The sequence below is a fragment of the Carya illinoinensis genome, chromosome 15 (genome assembly GCF_018687715.1).
Source record: "Carya illinoinensis cultivar Pawnee chromosome 15, C.illinoinensisPawnee_v1, whole genome shotgun sequence".
NCBI lineage: Eukaryota > Viridiplantae > Streptophyta > Magnoliopsida > Fagales > Juglandaceae > Carya > Carya illinoinensis.
The window spans coordinates 43122460-43141145 of NC_056766.1; the positions used below are offsets into that span (position 1 = coordinate 43122460).

At 35.7% G+C, this 18686-nt stretch overlaps 1 protein-coding gene and 1 pseudogene across 6 annotated transcripts; both read right to left on the reverse strand.

Moving 5' to 3' along the window:
- Positions 1–5412: 5412 nt before the first annotated feature.
- Positions 5413–8557, reverse strand: LOC122296972 (annotated as a pseudogene).
- A 4648-nt stretch (positions 8558–13205) lies between these two features.
- On the reverse strand, positions 13206–17041 carry LOC122296424. 6 transcript variants are annotated; one of them, XM_043106121.1, is made up of 5 exons: positions 16776–17041; positions 16474–16737; positions 16324–16367; positions 16046–16210; positions 13206–13365 (listed from the first exon to the last, which is right to left on the reverse strand). In XM_043106121.1, exons 2-5 carry the CDS (start codon positions 16651–16653, stop codon positions 13236–13238), a joined length of 519 nt encoding a protein of 172 aa, XP_042962055.1. In that variant the 5' UTR covers positions 16654–16737; positions 16776–17041; the 3' UTR covers positions 13206–13235. The 6 variants fall into 6 exon arrangements, with proteins under 6 accessions (XP_042962055.1, XP_042962057.1, XP_042962059.1 ...); XM_043106123.1 differs by having other exon boundaries at positions 16479–17031; XM_043106125.1 differs by having other exon boundaries at positions 16046–16187; positions 16474–17031.
- Positions 17042–18686: the final 1645 nt, after the last annotated feature.

Sequence of the window (18686 nt, forward strand, 5' to 3'; positions counted from 1 at the left end):
ATAAATTAAAGGACTACGCACTAAAAGAAAAAGGTCCATTAGTTATTAGGCTTATTTTTATCTTTAATTGAAACACCTCTCAAAAAATAAAAGGTCCATTAGTTATAGTGCTTGAAGAAGATAAAAACAAGTTTAGGTATTGTAACACCCCATAGCAGTGGTACGGTATGATGATAAATAATTAGCTGGCATGCATAGTCCACGTTGTTGCCAACAAGTAGTTGCCGACATTCACGTTCCTCCTTTCTCTGACCCACTTTATCTCTATAATTGGAACTTTTGCTAAATTGTAATCGCGCAAAGGAATTATTGCGTACTAACACTCGTGACCAGCTTGTACCCTTTTCTTTTTAATCATGTCGACGACCGCGACTACAACCACTCATTTTATAAAAGGTTCTGTAGGTGGGTGATGTGGCATTCCAAGACATCTGCTTTATAAAAGGTTCTGTGGGTGGGTGATGTATTCCAAGACATCTGCTGTTATGCTTCATAAAAGCGTCTGCTTTATAAAAGATTCTGTTGGTGATTTATTTCAAGACATGTGCTTTTTTTCTTTACAAAAGATGCTGTGTATGATTTCTTCCAATGGATGGTGCTGCAGGTACAGTTGGTGCTCCCGTCACCGTTTTCAAATCATTTTTTAAATATTTTTTAAATATTTTAAAAAAATATAAAAAATTTATAATTATACTAAACAATTTTTTTCTTAATTATTAAAAAAAATGAAAAAAAAAAGGCCAGCGGTGGCCCCCAGCGGGAGCCACCAACGATAGCCTTAGTGTTTTCCTATTCCAATTAGTTTTCTTTGAAAGGAAGTTGCTCATTTTTCTTTTACTAACTAATATGACCAAGTTGTTCCATGAGGATTTCTTCAATGGCTTTCCATGATAGCTCTTTCTCCATTAGCTTGTATTCTTTTGTCTTTTTTAATCATTTTGATCGGTATTGGACATGGGAAATGCTTGGGCCACCTGTAGGTGGTCCGAGACATTTTCTAGATATTGTTTTTATTTATTTTTTATTTATTAATTAAAGAAGTGTTTTTAATGATATTATATTTTTTTAAGTGGCGTTATATTTTCTGGAAATTGGATTCCAGACTGGTTTAGCCTCTGCAAAGAGACCTCAAACAATATTTCATTTGTAATTGGCATTAATGGAATCTTGTGTTCGAATGAAATTAGAGGAATCGCCATATGTGTGGTTATTGGACCTTTGCCCGCTATCTCCTCATATACAACACCTGATATTGGTTATGGTGTTGAAATCATTAGTGATGCCTAATGGTGTTGTATTTCAAAGAGTTATTGCTTTAAGACACTCAAATCATGATCATGTATACTCAAAATCTATGTTCTTTAAAATTTGCAAAATCCATTTGATACACAAGCATGAAGAGAATGCAGAGGATCACCATCAAGATGTGCTCCTTGACAATATTGATGTTCATTTGAATGTATCCGATGAAGAAATTGAAAACTCAATAGAATTACTTTTTAAAAGATAAATCAAATTGGTATCCACAAGTCGTGAAGCTAGTGAGAGAAACTCTCCCTTCTCTCTAGGAAAGCTCAAGAAAACGTTAAGAGGGAGGAGGAAGCCTCGGCTCCTCCCTCCCTCCACTCTTTCCGTTTCCAGTTGATATAGGATGTTTTTTTCAGGTTTTTTTTGTTGTGTTTTCAGCCTGCTAATAAAGCTGTGGCCGTGAACCTGTGGGACAAATGGCCATTACCAGGCCTGGTTCCCGTGTCCTTAACCGCTACAAATCACGCAGTTGGGCGGGGAGAAGCTTATAGGACGAAGGTGAAGGATATCGGGTGCGTACGGCAGTGGTTGGCTGGAGGACCCATGACCCAATCTAGTGTCCCTGACCGGCTGTTTTTGGACGGTTTATACGACGGGGAGGCGCTAGCTTCCAGACTTATAAAATGAAGACATGCATGCTTTGAGAGGTGCATGTGGGGGTGAGGATGGTTTGGGGTTAGTTGCCGAAAGGTTGGTCTGCTGAGGGGATGGTTTTGAAGGCGATGGTTAGTGCGGCTTGCTCTCGGAGGCGATGGTTGGCGTGCGAAGTTGGGATGTATTCCGATGAGGATTAAGGACTCTGTTTCAGCCATGGAAAACAGAGGAGGTTTCGGTTGCATGCCAACACGCATGGGGGGATAAGGTGCCTTTTCTGGGGAGGAGCCCAACCGTAGCTTATGGAGGTTTCTTTATGGATGGTGGTCGAAGGAGGGGATCGGCGACGGTGGTTACAGTTGGGTTATAGTCTGTTTTTACAGTCGATTTTAATCTGTTTAGTCTTTTAGTCTGCTTAGTTGTCTTGCCGATTTTAGTCTGGTTCTCTGGTTCGGTTTGTAATCTTTTGTTATAGTCTGTTTGGTTCCTGGTGCTTTTTAGTCTATAATAAGCCTTACGGTGATGGTTTTTCTGCTGCCTGTGTGTTTGTCCGGTTGTGCATTGAGGATGGCTCGTCGGTTGCAATTTGGTGCTGTCTGTTGCTTACCTGCAGGTTGCAGAATGTGGCAGGACGCAGGATGGAGGCAGTTACGGTTAGCAGGATGGTAGGGGACAAAGTGGGGCAGACAGTAGATGGGCTTTCGGCGTGGGCAATCGGCGTGGATAGCATGGGTTTTTCCTTTTAGGGTGTATTAAGTTGTTCTTACTTTTTGTTTTGTCTGTTAGGGTTTAAATAAAAATTTGAAATAGGCATTCCCTTTCCTCTTGGAGGATAAGGGTAGTTTAGTCCCTATCCTTTTTTGAAGGATGAGGGTGAAAAATCCCCCTCCTCTTTTGGAGGGTGGGGTGGTTGTGTTTTCTCGTAGACAAGTCGAGATGGACATCTCTGTTTTTACAGAGTCTCGCATCTCAGAATGGCTGTGTCATTAGAGAGTCTTTTTGAAGTTTTTAGACAATGTCCGACACGATGAAAGTTGTGTGCGGGGGAGCGTATCACCGATGAGTAGTTGACTTGTAATCAGGGTTTATACCCGAACTTATTGGTCACAGCTGTAACTTCCTTCATTCATGAATTGAATTGAAGTCTATTTCAAAAAAAAAAAAAATTGGTATCCACAACAAAAGAGGTCAGCCTCAGTTGAATCACACGTAATCTAAAACCCGTTAGCTTTTCTTCACTACTGGTCTCATCTATTGCTCATTGTATATAAGATTTGCTTAATTTTGGAGTTTTTATTTGTAGTGAATTTGTAAACGCAAAGTTACAATGGTCTATTCATAGATGACTATAATTTTATAAATACATCACATCACACGATGAATATGGAGTGAACGTTTTTTTTTTTTAATTTTTTTTATACATTGTTTTTATACTCTTAAATATATATTTTTTTAAATACTTTTTTTTTTAAAATGCTTGGCAAGAAGGGAAGTTGTGGATGAACATTTATAATGTGTTTATATATATATATATATATAGTGTTGTCGTGAATCCTAGTGGAATGGAGACGTGTATGGCGTGGAGTTTATATATAAAATATACCTTGGGTCTCACGGGTTTAGAACAATGGGTCTGGGCCTTGGAGTAATCGGGTTTGGTTCATTTCAAATATTGTGGCCTAAGTCTTAGGCAGTGTATGGTTTTAACAAATGGGCTCATAAAATAATTCATCGGCCAATTATCAAATAAATATATTCTAGCAGGCCCATAAAAGATTAAATGGCTTTTTTCTAATTATCAAACCCAATAAAATTCCATAATCCACCAAAAAGGACTATCGGCCTATGTGCCTAGTTAAAATTCATATCCAACTTCAATAAGTTATAGCCTGTAGACTTGTCTAAAATAGCCCATTAAATTTAAATTAGACACAAGAAAATCATTCATATTTCATCCTCAGCAATATTGGATTGGATCGGTTGTTACAGGCATTGACAAAGAGCTTTCTCCAAAAGAAATAATGCCTAGTATTGATTATGAATCATATATACTATGCACAGTCTAATAAAGGTAAACAAGTCTTGGTACTACACTTTTATGGTAAGTTTTGAAACTGACGTCCAATTGATATACCAAAAAGGGTCCTACACTATGCTGCCTAAACTCTTACTACTTAGCACGCCAAGTGCAATCTCACATTTTTTTAAAAATATTTTTTAATCATCTTTAAATATTTAAAAAAATAACACAAATTTATTAATACTAACATTTTTAAACATTTAAAAAAAATTAAAATGCACTAGTGGTCAAATCTAAGGGACAAACCTAGAGCAAACTAGCATTTTCCTCTTAGAAAAGATATAGGCACAACATACAAAAATGTTACAATACGAGAGAGGCTAATGTTGGATGTTGAAATTATGTAGAAAAAAAAGCACAAAATACAGAGACATTAGGAGAAATATGCATTATGCATATCAATAAATGATAAAAATGCTGCCCTTAAAGTGAAGCAATAATGTCAATTTCAGATGAGATGAAGCCAGGGAAAATACATCCCACTTCCTAAACTACCACTAATAGCCTGAGATTCTATCAATAATAATTTCTATTAGGCTTCCCTAATCTGTTGCAAAGACGGATAATCTGTGGCTCATTGCGTCCACGACTGTTAGACCAAAATTCTCGTACAATGCTGGATCCACAAAAGCTCCTTTTGGAATGTGGCCTTCAGCAGCTCTTGAACGTGGCCTCACAGAAAGAGCAGCAGAATCACGCGGAAGGGAAAACGCAGCACGAACGTGGCATCACGTGGGAGCAGCAGATTTCAGGCCTTCTTTTTCTCGGTTAGGATTTCTGCGGAGAGTCCCTTTTTTTTTTTTTTTATCGACTGTTTTCCTTTTGGATGTATTTTTTTGGGCACGAGCAATTTTATTTTTATGCCCAGTTTTTTTGTTAATTGGATTGTCCATTATTTTTTTCCTGGAAATTTTTGGACAGCTATGGGATGTTAGGGTTTATCTTTTTTGAGCATTTTGCTAATCTAGAGACGATAGGCTAGACTTTTAGCTTGGCATTTAAAGAGTAACCCATGGTTGTTTTGGGTTTGATTTTCTTTAATGTTATGTGATTTTGATGATTAACTTGTTGGATTATATTACCGTTATATCTAGAAAGGATTGAAGTTCTTTGTTTTTGATTTAGCTCAGCTGTAGAGGTAAAGGAATAATTGATACTTGAACAAGTACTTTGTTCTTGATTTATAATGTGTATATATATATAATGTTGTCGTGAATCTTAGTGGAATGGAGACGTGTATGGCATGGAGTTTGTAAATAAACTATACCTTGGGTCTCACTAGTTTAGAACAAATGGGTCTGGGCCTTGGAGTAATCGGGTGTGGTTCATTTCTAATATTGGAGCCTTAGTCTTAGGCAGTGTATGGTATTAACAAATGGGCTTCTAAAATAATTCATGAGCCAATTATCAAATAAATAGATTCTAGTAAGTCTATAAAAGAGTAAATGGTTTTTTCCTCATAATCAACCCCAATAAAATTCCATAATCCACCAAATAAAAACTATTGGGCCTACGTGCCTAGTTAAAATTTATACCCAACCTTAATAAGTTATAGCTAGTAGACTTGTCCAAAATGGCCCATCAAATGTAATCCACGGCTCATTGCCTCCACAACTGTTAGACTAAAATTCTCTGTACAATGCTGCATGCACAAAAACTTCTTTTGTATAGCTCTCCATAAAGTTCGTATTTCTCTATCAAGGCATTCATCTTTTTTATTTCTGCGGTTTCTTCTCAGTCCTTTGATTTGGATGGACTGAAAAATCCTGCTACAACAAGATTTTACCAAATTTCTTAGCTTCTTGTTCTTTCCATACCACTTAGTTATTCCAGTAATGTTTTTCACTGTATTAAGTTGTGCCATCGAGAAGATGATTGGTTTATTCTTGTCTGCCAAATATCCTCTGTTACAACTTACAGGCACACATCCAGCTTTAGAGTTAAACTGCTATGATGATACTTTTAGTACATGATGGATGTGCATAAATTAAATGTAACCGAGAGGCTACAAGAAGCTTTAGACTTACATGTGCACATTTTTTCCGTCCTTACTGTATAGTAGTTCTTCAATGGCCGAGCGGAAAGAAGTTAGCCGCCTCTGTGTCTCTGTGTATGGGAAGTAGACAGACTGATCAACCCCAGGGGCAGCAACGTTGAACGGATCAAAGAGATTGATAATGAGACTACTCGATAGTCCAGGCATGGTAAATGCTGTAGATGTTTCATACTGTAGAAGTCCAACTTCCGACAATTTCTTGATACGTGCTTTTTATGATGAAATCGGCTGCATTCACTGAAATATGTCGGCTGTGAACTGACATGAAAAGTGATACTTGGGGTCTAATTCCTTACATTTACATCTGAATCTTCATACTTGTTTTTTTTCTAAAGTATGGGCAATAGTTCCCTGGGTTATTAACACGCCAAAGTTCACATTTAGAGTAACAAATAGATTAAAATAAAATGTTTATAAGCAATTCAAGATGATGGATTAGACCTGTGTTATTCCAAGTTTGCTAGCCATCAAAGACGCGACCAAGTTTCCATCACTATAGTTCCCAATGATGAGGTCCGGTTTGCATTCCATGTGTTCAAGAATCTTAACAGTAGCATCCTAGTGATGGGAGAAGAAAGGGAAAAGACTAGAATAAGAAAACTGTTTTGAAAAAGAAACTGACAAAAAATGCTAGATGATGGCTAATGCCTGGGCAAATCTCTCAAGGTAAGGGCAGATATCAAAAAGGGAAACCCAATGGCGTACAATCCCATTCTCTGTTCTAAATGGGACTCTAAGTATGTGAGAGTGCTTAGTGTTGGCAATAGGCTCCAACTCCTGGTTGCACTTGGTCCCTCTACTATTAGGTATAAGTCTTGTTACTGTAAAATGAAATTAAGGAGTTAAATGCATAACTAATCCTGATCCTTGCTAACCTTATACTGCTTAAGAATTATTTCTTAAAATCCTTTGTTAATAGCTCACCAAAAGAATTAATGATGCTTGAATGCATTATTTACCTGGCCGCCAGTATCAGGCAATCCAAGGACATCTAACTGCCCAAAGTAGCCATGAGGGGAGATGATTACAATGCAGAATATGTCGGGAAGCCTACTGAAGAGCAACTCCAACTTTGCGGTTTCTGGTGCTTGGAGTACCTCAGAACGCATACTAACATTCCCCTGAACACTTTCTGCAGTGTTCCCCCACCCTCTCTCAAAGCCCCACTCCTTAAACCTACAAGAAGGCAAAATACAGAAATAGCGTGTATTATCCAATATCCACCTATCATGGAATTTGTGTCAAAACAAGTTTTACTTTCAATGAGGGTGGTAAACATAAAATAATGGTCACCTCTGCTCAAAATTAAGAAATGGTATCTCTATGGGGATTGCAGAGACAAATACAATCAGGGCACTTTTAGCTTAGCGATTGTATCCAAGGTTGCATTCATCATAAGATCCTGCTAAATTGGAACACCATTATTTGTGTATCCAAAGTATGATACAACAAATTACTTTCTTCCATTCTCCGTGTATCCAAAGTATGAGCTGCGTTTATACCTCTGCTTTATAATATAGAGCTTGTAAGTGCTTGAGTAGTGGCTTTGCACTCTCATGATTCCCATGCAGCCTTGACGTCATGAACTTCGAGATGAAGCTAACACCATTTTTGATAGAAGAACTAAGGGTCATGCGAGGAGTGGATAAGTCAAGGACTCCAAAATCTATCTACAAGGCACATCACATCTCATATTGAATTTTTTTTTTTTTTTAATCTACAAGATCAAGTACCAAGTTCATGAGAATGAAAAAACTCAAAGCCTACACACACATTTTTTGTTAAAAATACATAAATCTCAGGGTTATACATATCCATGTTTTCAAGAAAACTATTTAATTTCAAGTAGTTGCAAAATTTTGTTCCCAGTGGTTTTCTCACTCTGCATGTTATATGCTAGTTTTTCATGTCAGTTTCTCCCCTAAGTCACACTTAATTACCAGTTTTCATCGAAGATCACTTCTTTGAATCTCAAGTATTCTGAAGCAGTGATAGCGTCTCCTGACAAGTCCTTAGAGTTCACCTTAACAAATTTCCAGAATCCAGGATTTGGTCTATGCCAAGAGCAACATATGGTGGAACAACTGCTGCCTCCTGCATAGTATTTTGAAGATGGAAAAGAGTTAGTCCCTCCTACATAATTGTGCATACGCATGGAAGAGTTACCAAATGAGCACCTGGGTGGAACACATGATGTAACCAAGTAGGCTCTCCAAAACCTCTCTTGAGTCTCCCTTGTCTTCTATTAATTTATTTAATTCCTTCAGTAAGTTCTGGGATTTCATTACCCTTTTGCCTGTTGCAACAAACCTTTTCTTATCAAAAATAATAAATGGAATGTTAATTTTTGCGTGTAAAAATTACTTTTATGGAGAAAAGTAATCCAAATATTACCTCAAAAATCATCTTTTTATAAGATAGTTGCCCTGCCTCAATGCATCCGGCATGCTATCATCATGGCCCTGCATCAATGTATCCAACATACTATCATCATGGCCCTGCTTCAATGCATCCGACATACTATCTGCAATTAAATATGATTAGTTGTCACTTGAGAACTTGCTTAGAAGAAATAAGCACAATATAAAAAATTATCAGATGCAAACACCTATATCATATAGGTTCGTCTACTTGACTTCCAGGCTCTGTTAACATTAGTGGAGACCCATAGCATAACGTACTATATGTTTAATGAGTTCCACATAATCGTTAATCCATTTCTCTTTTGAAGACATGCCAACTAAATAGTTGAAGAGCTTGGTTGCACTCCAATCCCTTCACGTCATACATTAAATCAATGTCACAAGTAATTAATAAACGTTGACCTCTTGTTATTACGATGATTATACTTTTAAACCTGAACCAATCATAAAGAAATGTTTTGGGGCAAGTGAACCACATCATCAAGAATTAGACTAGCTAAAATCAAACTTCTATGATATCCTTGGATCTCTCATAAAGAATTAGACCAGCCTCTCCATTAAAATGAAGGTTCTCCAAATTTTCAATAATAATAAAAAAAGCTTCAAACTAATTCCACCAATCCCGAACATCCCTATCATGCGTTTATTATCTTTCCTTCCAATACTTAGATGAGACTCTAGTCCACATGGATACTTGAAAACGCTTAAATTTGTATTATCCACTATTCTTGACTCCACCCATTGAATTATCTCATGGATAAGCTCAGATTCTTTCCTACCAATACAAAAGAGAATGAACATTTAAAAAGATCAAAAGTTTCACATTGAAAGATACATTAACATTAATATCTTCAAAGTAGTTAAAAAAAAAAGTGTATTAAGGTCTACTAGATCTTTTAGGTCAGTGAAGAGAGATCTTTAAGGCCAGTGAAGCGAGATAATACTAGGATACTGGTGTAGTTTTTATCATTTTCCTAAAGAAAATACTATCCTGTTCTTCTGTTCACACCCCATTCTGCATGAGTCACTGCTGAAATACAAGATTGATCGAGAGCCTTAGGGTCATGAAAGAAAGCATTTCTATTGAAAATTATTAAAATCTCTATTCTATAAACTATCTAACAATTCAAATTGGCTCCAAGAAATTTGGAAACCATGAGGAATTGTGTTTGATATGGCTTTAGATTAATATGCAATTGTTAATCTCTGTTTATGCCTACTTCAGGAAAACAGGATGGCATTTATGTATGTAATGTTCTCTGTTTAATGCTTATAAAAAATGCTTTTCATGTTTAACTATTCACGTGAAAACAAATGATGAAACAAGGGTACACACACACACAAATATATGCATTAGGTTACAAGGATGTTTTGAAGGTAAAAGTTCGCTAGAAGTACCTGTTCCCTAAATGGAACCTGGACAATTTGGCCACGTCTTTTAAGGCTGCCTTCCACCTTTGCACCTTAACATAATCCTGAAACCCATTTTCATGTTTACTTCCTTTTTGATTCTGTACTCATAAAATGGTTTTAACAAATGGGCTCATAAAATAATTCATCGGCCAATTATCAAATAAATATATTCTAGCAGGCCCATAAAAGATTAAATGGCTTTTTTCTAATTATCAAACCCAATAAAATTCCATAATCCACCAAAAAGGACTATCGGCCTATGTGCCTAGTTAAAATTCATATCCAACTTCAATAAGTTATAGCCTGTAGACTTGTCTAAAATAGCCCATTAAATTTAAATTAGACACAAGAAAATCATTCATATTTCATCCTCAGCAATATTGGATTGGATCGGTTGTTACAGGCATTGACAAAGAGCTTTCTCCAAAAGAAATAATGCCTAGTATTGATTATGAATCATATATACTATGCACAGTCTAATAAAGGTAAACAAGTCTTGGTACTACACTTTTATGGTAAGTTTTGAAACTGACGTCCAATTGATATACCAAAAAGGGTCCTACACTATGCTGCCTAAACTCTTACTACTTAGCACGCCAAGTGCAATCTCACATTTTTTTAAAAATATTTTTTAATCATCTTTAAATATTTAAAAAAATAACACAAATTTATTAATACTAACATTTTTAAACATTTAAAAAAAATTAAAATGCACTAGTGGTCAAATCTAAGGGACAAACCTAGAGCAAACTAGCATTTTCCTCTTAGAAAAGATATAGGCACAACATACAAAAATGTTACAATACGAGAGAGGCTAATGTTGGATGTTGAAATTATGTAGAAAAAAAAGCACAAAATACAGAGACATTAGGAGAAATATGCATTATGCATATCAATAAATGATAAAAATGCTGCCCTTAAAGTGAAGCAATAATGTCAATTTCAGATGAGATGAAGCCAGGGAAAATACATCCCACTTCCTAAACTACCACTAATAGCCTGAGATTCTATCAATAATAATTTCTATTAGGCTTCCCTAATCTGTTGCAAAGACGGATAATCTGTGGCTCATTGCGTCCACGACTGTTAGACCAAAATTCTCGTACAATGCTGGATCCACAAAAGCTCCTTTTGTATTAGCAATACAGTGGTATAGCTCTCCATAAAGTTTGTATTTCATTAATCTTGAATACCGCTTTGACTTCGAAACTTTTATAAAATAACTGTACCCACGAAGGATCAGTATCATTGGGATAAAATTGAACTCTCAAATTGTCCAAAACCTTCCGCCCCCAATTGCCTTCATATTTCATATCATTATTAACCAAATCTACGCCTTCAAAAATACTGCATACATCATCTAAGCCGTTACAATTGTTATCTCAGCATCCAACGTCATATAACACAATACCACTATGTACTTCACAAGAGAGGTCCATTAGTTATATATATACGAGTTAAATTAAAGCATACTCGTCGTGAAGTACTTGGCTGTTGCTGAACAAAGCAAGAACATAAGCGTAAATAATCAAGCCCAGAAAATAGAAGGAAACTACGTTAATAAATAATAATTCATCCATTCAATTGGTCCAATTTGTCATATTCTTTGTCCATTTGTATTCAATTTTTGTCTTCGATCTGTCGCGGGATAGAGAATCCATTACTTTTTACAAAAATTCTGTATGCAATCACTTTTTGCATACTCTAGCTTTGTGTATTCCACTAATGTGATTGGCTGTGTTATTTTTTTTAATATAAAATAACTGTTTTGGCTAATCATATTAGTAGAGTATATAAAAAATACGTAAAAGTGACTGTATGTAGATTTTTCAAATAAATATTTTTCAAATAAATTATTCGAACCATTTTATTTGATCTCATCTAATCCAACATCCAAATACCATTCAAAAAAAATATTTTTTAAATTTCAAATTTTTAAATATTTAACTTTTTCATATAATCATTACTCAATTATTACAACTTTTTCAAAATTTTCAAATAAAACACAAAAAATAATTCAACTCTTTCATATCTCAAAACTAAAATAATATTAAAAAATTATATTCTAACCCTTATTTTAACTTTATAATTTTGTAATTCAACATTTTCTCTTACCTTTCCAAAAATCCAATGAAAATCTTAACTTAAATAATTTCATCATTACTATTCACAATTTATCTCACTATTATTCATAGATTCTTCATCTCATTTCATCTCATCTGTATAACTAAACAAGAAAATAAGATAAATTTCGGGTAAAGAAATAACAAAAGAGATCAATATGAAAAAAATCTGTTTTTTATGGTACATATCTCTCTCTTCTAAGTACATATAATGTATGACATGTGAAATCACCAATCTGTCTTAAAAGTTTAAATTGAAAAGAATATGTAAATTTAATTATTTATATTTTTCTTAATGAGGATTGGGCCAACTATTATATCCAAACAGCACAGACGATAGGCTGAAATTGAGTTCAGTTTATTATTTTAAAAAATTAAATTATATATGTACAAATCATGTGTTTAGATGAGTATGATACATGGCGAGTTAATCATGGAGCAGGATGGATTGACAGAAGAATCGAGTCTTCTTTCTTTAAAAATAAATAAATCAAAATTTATTTATTTATTTATTTTATTTTATTTTTATCTAAATAGATTAACACTGGTGGGCCAGCGGCCGCTTCTTGTTCCCATTGTGCATATTGGTTCAGTGTAGTGCTACACTTAGCATTGGGAGCTACCTTGTATTGTGTATATTTTTTTAATCTTTTATTTCTATATGTATTTTTTTAACACTTTTAAATATTATTTTAAAAAATTCACAACATTATTAAAAATTACTTAGTGAAAAAATAAAAAATAAAAAATAAATAAAATAAAAATCCAACGGTAGCGGGTGCTACCTGCAGGCTCCCAAGCATTTCCCATTGGTTGATCACACGTTCCCTATTTTCTCCATCCTTCAGACCAAATTGATTGAATTAAACATCTTTCTAGGCAAGCCAATAGTGTTGTTTGAAGAACACAGAGTGACAGAAACCTTACTTCTTGTCCCCTGTAAATTTACAGACATGAATTCCAACTCAAAGGAACTCAATCTCACGTCATTCAATGTTACCTAGCTAGTTGTTGCTTTATTAGATATAAATATATATATATATATATGAATTTTTCCGGACAGGCATATAAATTAACCAAAATACGTTTGCTAGGATTTCATATAAATTAGACATCCAAATCATAAAATGTCGGTATTAGCTTTTTAGGATTTCATTATGACTGGATATATCATCACAGAGCATCAGAAACAGTCAAGGGCATTGTCATGTCATCTTGAAACATTCTTCCAGATTGTATTAGTATAGTTCCAATGGAAGGAAAAGAACATTCTTCCAAATGTGTCTAAGGAGCGTAGGTACACTTTGAGCAATATTCTTCTGATTCGCATCAAACATGCATGGGCAAGACTGCCAATACGCATGCAACCTGAGTAGATTATTAAGGGAATCTTAACATCAAATAGTAACCAAATCACCACCTAAATTTAATTGGCAAAGCCTATATTGAGTCTAAAAAGATGAGAAACAATGTCTATCAGAAACGAAGTTTATGGGGGGCTAAAACAGGGCATAAAGATGCAATATGCAAGTGTTTTTAGCAGATATTTGATGTAATAAAGCTGTACATGAAAATTTCAGGGCAGCACAACACTTGAATTCCAGCTATAGATTAAAAGATTCTCCACTTGTAGCATGATTGCCGGCTAGCTTCAAATTAATTGAGGTAAATCGACTTTTCTAAATTTTAGAAATTCTTTTGATCTAAATTTTCTTTCGGGTATCACATTTTCTAATCGACATCATAGTATTTTCATAACATTGCTTGGAGTACCTCAGAAAGCATCCTAACATTATCCTAAACACTTTCTGCAGCGTTCCCCCACCCTTTCACAAGCTCCACTCCTTAAACTACAAGAAGGCAAATACAGAAAAATCATGTACGATCCAAAATCCAACTATCATGGAATTTGTGTCAAAACAGGTTTTGCTTTCAATGAGTGGGGATTGTAGAGACAAATACAATCAGGGCACTTTGTAGCTTAGCGACTGTATCCAAAGTTGCATTTATCATAAGATCCTGCTAAATTGGAACAACATCCATTATTTGTCTATCCTAAGTATGATACAAGAAACTACTTTCTTCCATTGTCCGTGTGCCTATCCAAAGTATGAGCTGCGTTTATACCTCTCCTTCATAATTTACTCGTATAGCTCTGGTGCACGTCGCTTAAATGTTCATGTGCCCATGACAGAGAGCAGCCCACGTGGATAATTCTTAGGGCCCAACATAACGTTTAATATGGAAAAACTTATGGTAGACTTGAATGGAGATTTTTATGTATATGTTTGGCCTTTGGTTTTCTTTTATACACTGACGGCATTGTTATCTTCCTTAATCAATCCAATAAATCCTTCAAGGGTTTATCTGAAGTATTTAGTAAGTGGAAGGAAAAAATGCTCTTGTTTCTAGGAAACATATTATGCTGGATGAAACTGGCATTTTAGGGATAATTTGTTTCCTTTTACATATCTTGGTGTACCTATTCTCATTAAAAGGAACAATGGGGGAAAATTAGTCTTGATTAAGCATGTTTTATCAAGCATGCCAATTCATTTGCTCTCTGTTGTGAATGTGCCCAAATCAGTTTTGAGGTTAATTACCCTGCTCTTCTCTGACTTTTTCTCTTTGGGGAGATAGAGAAGGTGAAGTAAAGAAAAAATGGGTTGCTTGGGAAAAAGTATGTCAGCCTATCGATGAGAGAGGATTGGGTGTGAGGGAAAAGAGAGCATTACACATGAAGTCAGCATGAAATTTTATATATGGGAGCTCGGCGCTTGTTATGGCCTGTCCTTTTCAGATCCAAACACCTGAATCCTTCAAAGAAGCAGCCATCAAATATTGATGGCTCAAAAAGTTGATGTGGTTGGCAAGAAGGTTTGAAACTTGAGAGGTCATGCCTTCATCTGAGCGGAATTTGGTTAAATTACAGGACCATTGAGGATCAGATTTGGCATCTCAGATTAATGCTATACCTTATTGTCCTCGAAGGGGGGAAGATACACCTGTAAAGGCTAATCTAATTTCTTGGTATAGATGGGCATGGTGTCAAGTTTAACCCACCAAGATCTTCGGATATATTGAAACTAATCAGATTGCAGATTTTTCAGCTATAGAAGGTGCTGAAGGGAATTCAGCGCTGTGTTTGGATAGGTCTAATCCTCTTCATGATGTATGGGGTGGTTGATTTTAGAAAGAGCTGATTTAGAAAATTTAAGATGCAAATAAGTCTGTTTCAATATTTCGTTGTTCTGTATATGTTGCTCTCCAACTCGTTGGGAGTTTTTAAATGAGGTAAGTGGTATTTTCTGGTTTTTCAGCAAGTGTTTTAGCAGAAACTTGCTGTAGTATGGCTATAGAAGAAAATTTTCAGGGCAGCACAACACTTGAATTCATCATGCAAGTAACAAACTAATGGCTATAAGCAAACAAACAAAGTGAAAAGCTTATAAGCTAATTAATAGCATGAAGATTCCCCCAACTTTTGGAAAATTGACAGCTAGATCCAAATTGTTCAACCTTATAAATAACCACACAGAGAGAGAGAGAGAGAGAGAGAGAGAGAGAGATGGATGACAGTGGCAGTAGTGTGGTGGTCTTAAGATTTAGCCCTTTTACACGTATATGTCATTCGTCCATGTCAAACAAGTCGAAGCTCTAACTCCAAATCTACCTTTGGATCATCACAGTCCTTCTCCACCTAATCTAGAAGTTTGATGCCCCAAGTTTAAGAATCCTCATTTCTCCTGTGTAAGGTTACGGATTGAATTCCAATAGTGTTAGAATAGATAGATTGCTAAAGTCTACAAAAGAAGACGTCCTTGAAAATAAAGACATGTTACATTAGTGCACATGTTGTACAGGTTGAACCCAAAAGTTCAGATCAATAGAGTGAGTTCCCATAATCCCAACCAACCAACATGAGCAATAATGCCACTACATATGCAACCCCACGAGTAGATTCATGGAAATCTTAACATCATATATGAAGCAAAAATGAAGTCTTAAAAGACTAGAGAGAACAAACAAAAATGAAAGGAAATCTCACCTGAGATTCCAAAGAAATAGTAGCAACAAGGGCTGGCAAACCACTTGGGCTAAAAATGCTAAACTTGGAAATACTATATATGTTGAATGGAGCTGACAAGTTTTGGCAAATATGATGAAACCGGAGTTGCTTCTTTCCACTTCTACACACGTGCTTCCATGTTCACTAAACGCTACCCCATATGAAACTTCAGTGTCTATTCATTCCTTTCTGGTTCAAAAATGAAACCAAGTATAAACTCGAACTAAAGGAATGGACAAGAAAGTGATTTTTCTAACCTTGGTATTCTTTGTGGATCACCAAAGCAAAGCAAATAATCATCCTAGAAAAGCAGATTATTAAAATCTATGAAAGAAGTACCGTGTCTAAGGAAATAAAGAACTATTAGTACTCTACAGGAAAAAACCAGATAGTGAAGAATTAACCACCTTACTCGAAAGTAAACCACCATTTGAGCAATAATATTCTTGACAATCAATGCGGTTGTCCTTCTGCTGCTCGACCACCTTTTCATTGGAGTACTGCTTCAGTTGCTTGATGTTCTTCGCAATTTTCCCGAGCAAAAATTCACCCGACCTACCACTTTCCTCGACGAATTTGCTTGCCATTCCAAGCTTGAAGTCCTCTGCTGCCTGGTATTCCTTCTTCCCATGATGGATAGGACCGAGTGATACCACTATTGGCTCAAAGTACTTTTTGAAATTTTTGTGTCCACGCAGCAAGGCCGGAACCTTTTGTATTTTTGGCGTAGTCTTCTCAGCTGAATTTCGGGTTGGCCCCTGCTTCCTGTAGTTTCTCAAGAATTTATTTCCTCATCTTGAACGTGGAACTCACATCCTCTTCAATTTCAATGATCTGGCCCCATCTGCTTGTTTCATCCATTTTTCTTCTTCTGTTGGCTCTACAACTTGTATAAAATAGCCCCTTAACTAAGGGATAACCATCATTGGAAAAAAAATTGGACTTGCAAGTTGTCCAAAACCTTTTGCTCAATAGGTTGTAAATTGGAGTACCCCACCCATACATTATATCCAATTCCTCCCTTGCCCAGCCAATCCATATTAATCAATTCTACCCCTTTTTGAACAACGTATACATGATTTGAGCCCTTAATGGTAATCTTAACATCACCAATAATTGTGTTCGACATACGAGCATCATTGAAAAACTGTACGACATACAATACAATTCCACTAATATCCTCCAAATAGTGTGGCCCCTCAATATCTATTGCCCATTCTTCTGTTCTCCTCCGTCGGGCATCATCATCAGGCCCCTTCTCCATCTCATTATCTAAAAGCTCATGAACATATCTGAACCAGTCTGGAATCTGATTTACCGGAAACAAAGCAGCGTCATAATCATAGAGTCCCCTGTTAAATGTCAAATATCATCATCATCATCAATTTAATTTTGAGTCAAGCATACTATTAAAAATGAGATCACACATACATACATACATACATACATACATACCTTCCATAATAAAGGATTTTTCACTTTATCATTCCATATATTCTCATGCATTTTGTTGCAGTAACCCATATAAATTACTTCTAGTGATCTAATGTGGCTTCCATTGAATTCCAAAATTTTTTATACTTCCGAAAATCTTTCTAGTGACTTGCATCCAAGAACATTTACCTTTCTTATATTTGGAGGAAGCTCTGCTATTTCTTCGAGTTTATGACAACTTATCAACAAAAGATCAGTTAGTGTAACGAATTCTTTGATGCTCGTGGGAAGGCTAACAATATCAGTCTCCGATAAATCTAACACATCCAAGTTGGTCGAGGAATTAAACATGGTAAAGAAACTACATAGTGGAAAGAAAATTGATTCTGAATGGGAACAACTAATTTGAAGATTCGATAGTTGCAATGCATTGCTCCCATTTCTTGAATTTGATATCTCGTCTTCCATTATTGTAGAATCATTAGGCAGATCAAGGGATTGTCCATCATCCTTCATCTTCTTTACAATATTTGTACAACCACCAATACCAAGCCTCCATAAATGTTGCAACTGGATCAAAGCAATTGGGAGACGCATAAGGTTTTTGCAATCCTGTAGATATAATGTCTCAAGTCCAACAAGGTTCTCGATGGATAAAGGTAGTTCTTCTATAGCAGTGCCAGGTAGACTCAAGTGACATAAACATTCCATTTTGCACTTGATTTCAGGAAGATCACGGAGGCTTGAGCAATATCCAAGATCAAGCTAGTGTAAAGATCTCAACTTAAGGCTTCTTGGAAGAATTCGGAGTTTAGAGCATCCCTCACAATCCAACTTAGAAAGATATTCCAAAGATCCAACGGAATCATGCACCTTAACTAATCTTCTACAATATTTGACAGTCAATTCCTTCAAATTAGGAGTGCTTGAAAGATCTGAAATTTCTGTTAAGTAACTACAAGTCTCGAAAGCCATGGTCGTTAAATTCTGTAAAAGAAAAGAAAAATAATGTTGAATGGAGTTTACTAAATAACTTAAATAAAAAAAATTATTGATGAATATAATTGTACATACCTTGGGCTTGAATCCATCCCCTAATTTCTTGATGATGCTATGATGCATTCTAAAGACAATGAGATTCTTCCCTTGAAAGTTATGTGGCAAATATGGTAAAGGATAGTTATAC

What these genes read in the sequence shown, in the direction of transcription:
- LOC122296424 (XM_043106121.1), bottom strand. Translation starts at nt 16,653, where the DNA reads ATGGCAAGCAAATTCGTCGAGGAAAGTGGTAGGTCGGGTGAATTTTTG. An exon ending in GATCCACAAAGAATACCAAG is followed by an intron (nt 16,211 to 16,323) that starts GTTAGAAAAATC and finishes GGTAGCGTTTAG; the next exon opens with TGAACATGGAAGCACGTGTG. An exon ending in CTATTTCTTTGGAATCTCAG is followed by an intron (nt 13,366 to 16,045) that starts GTGAGATTTCCT and finishes TAATCTACTCAG; the next exon opens with GTTGCATGCGTATTGGCAGT.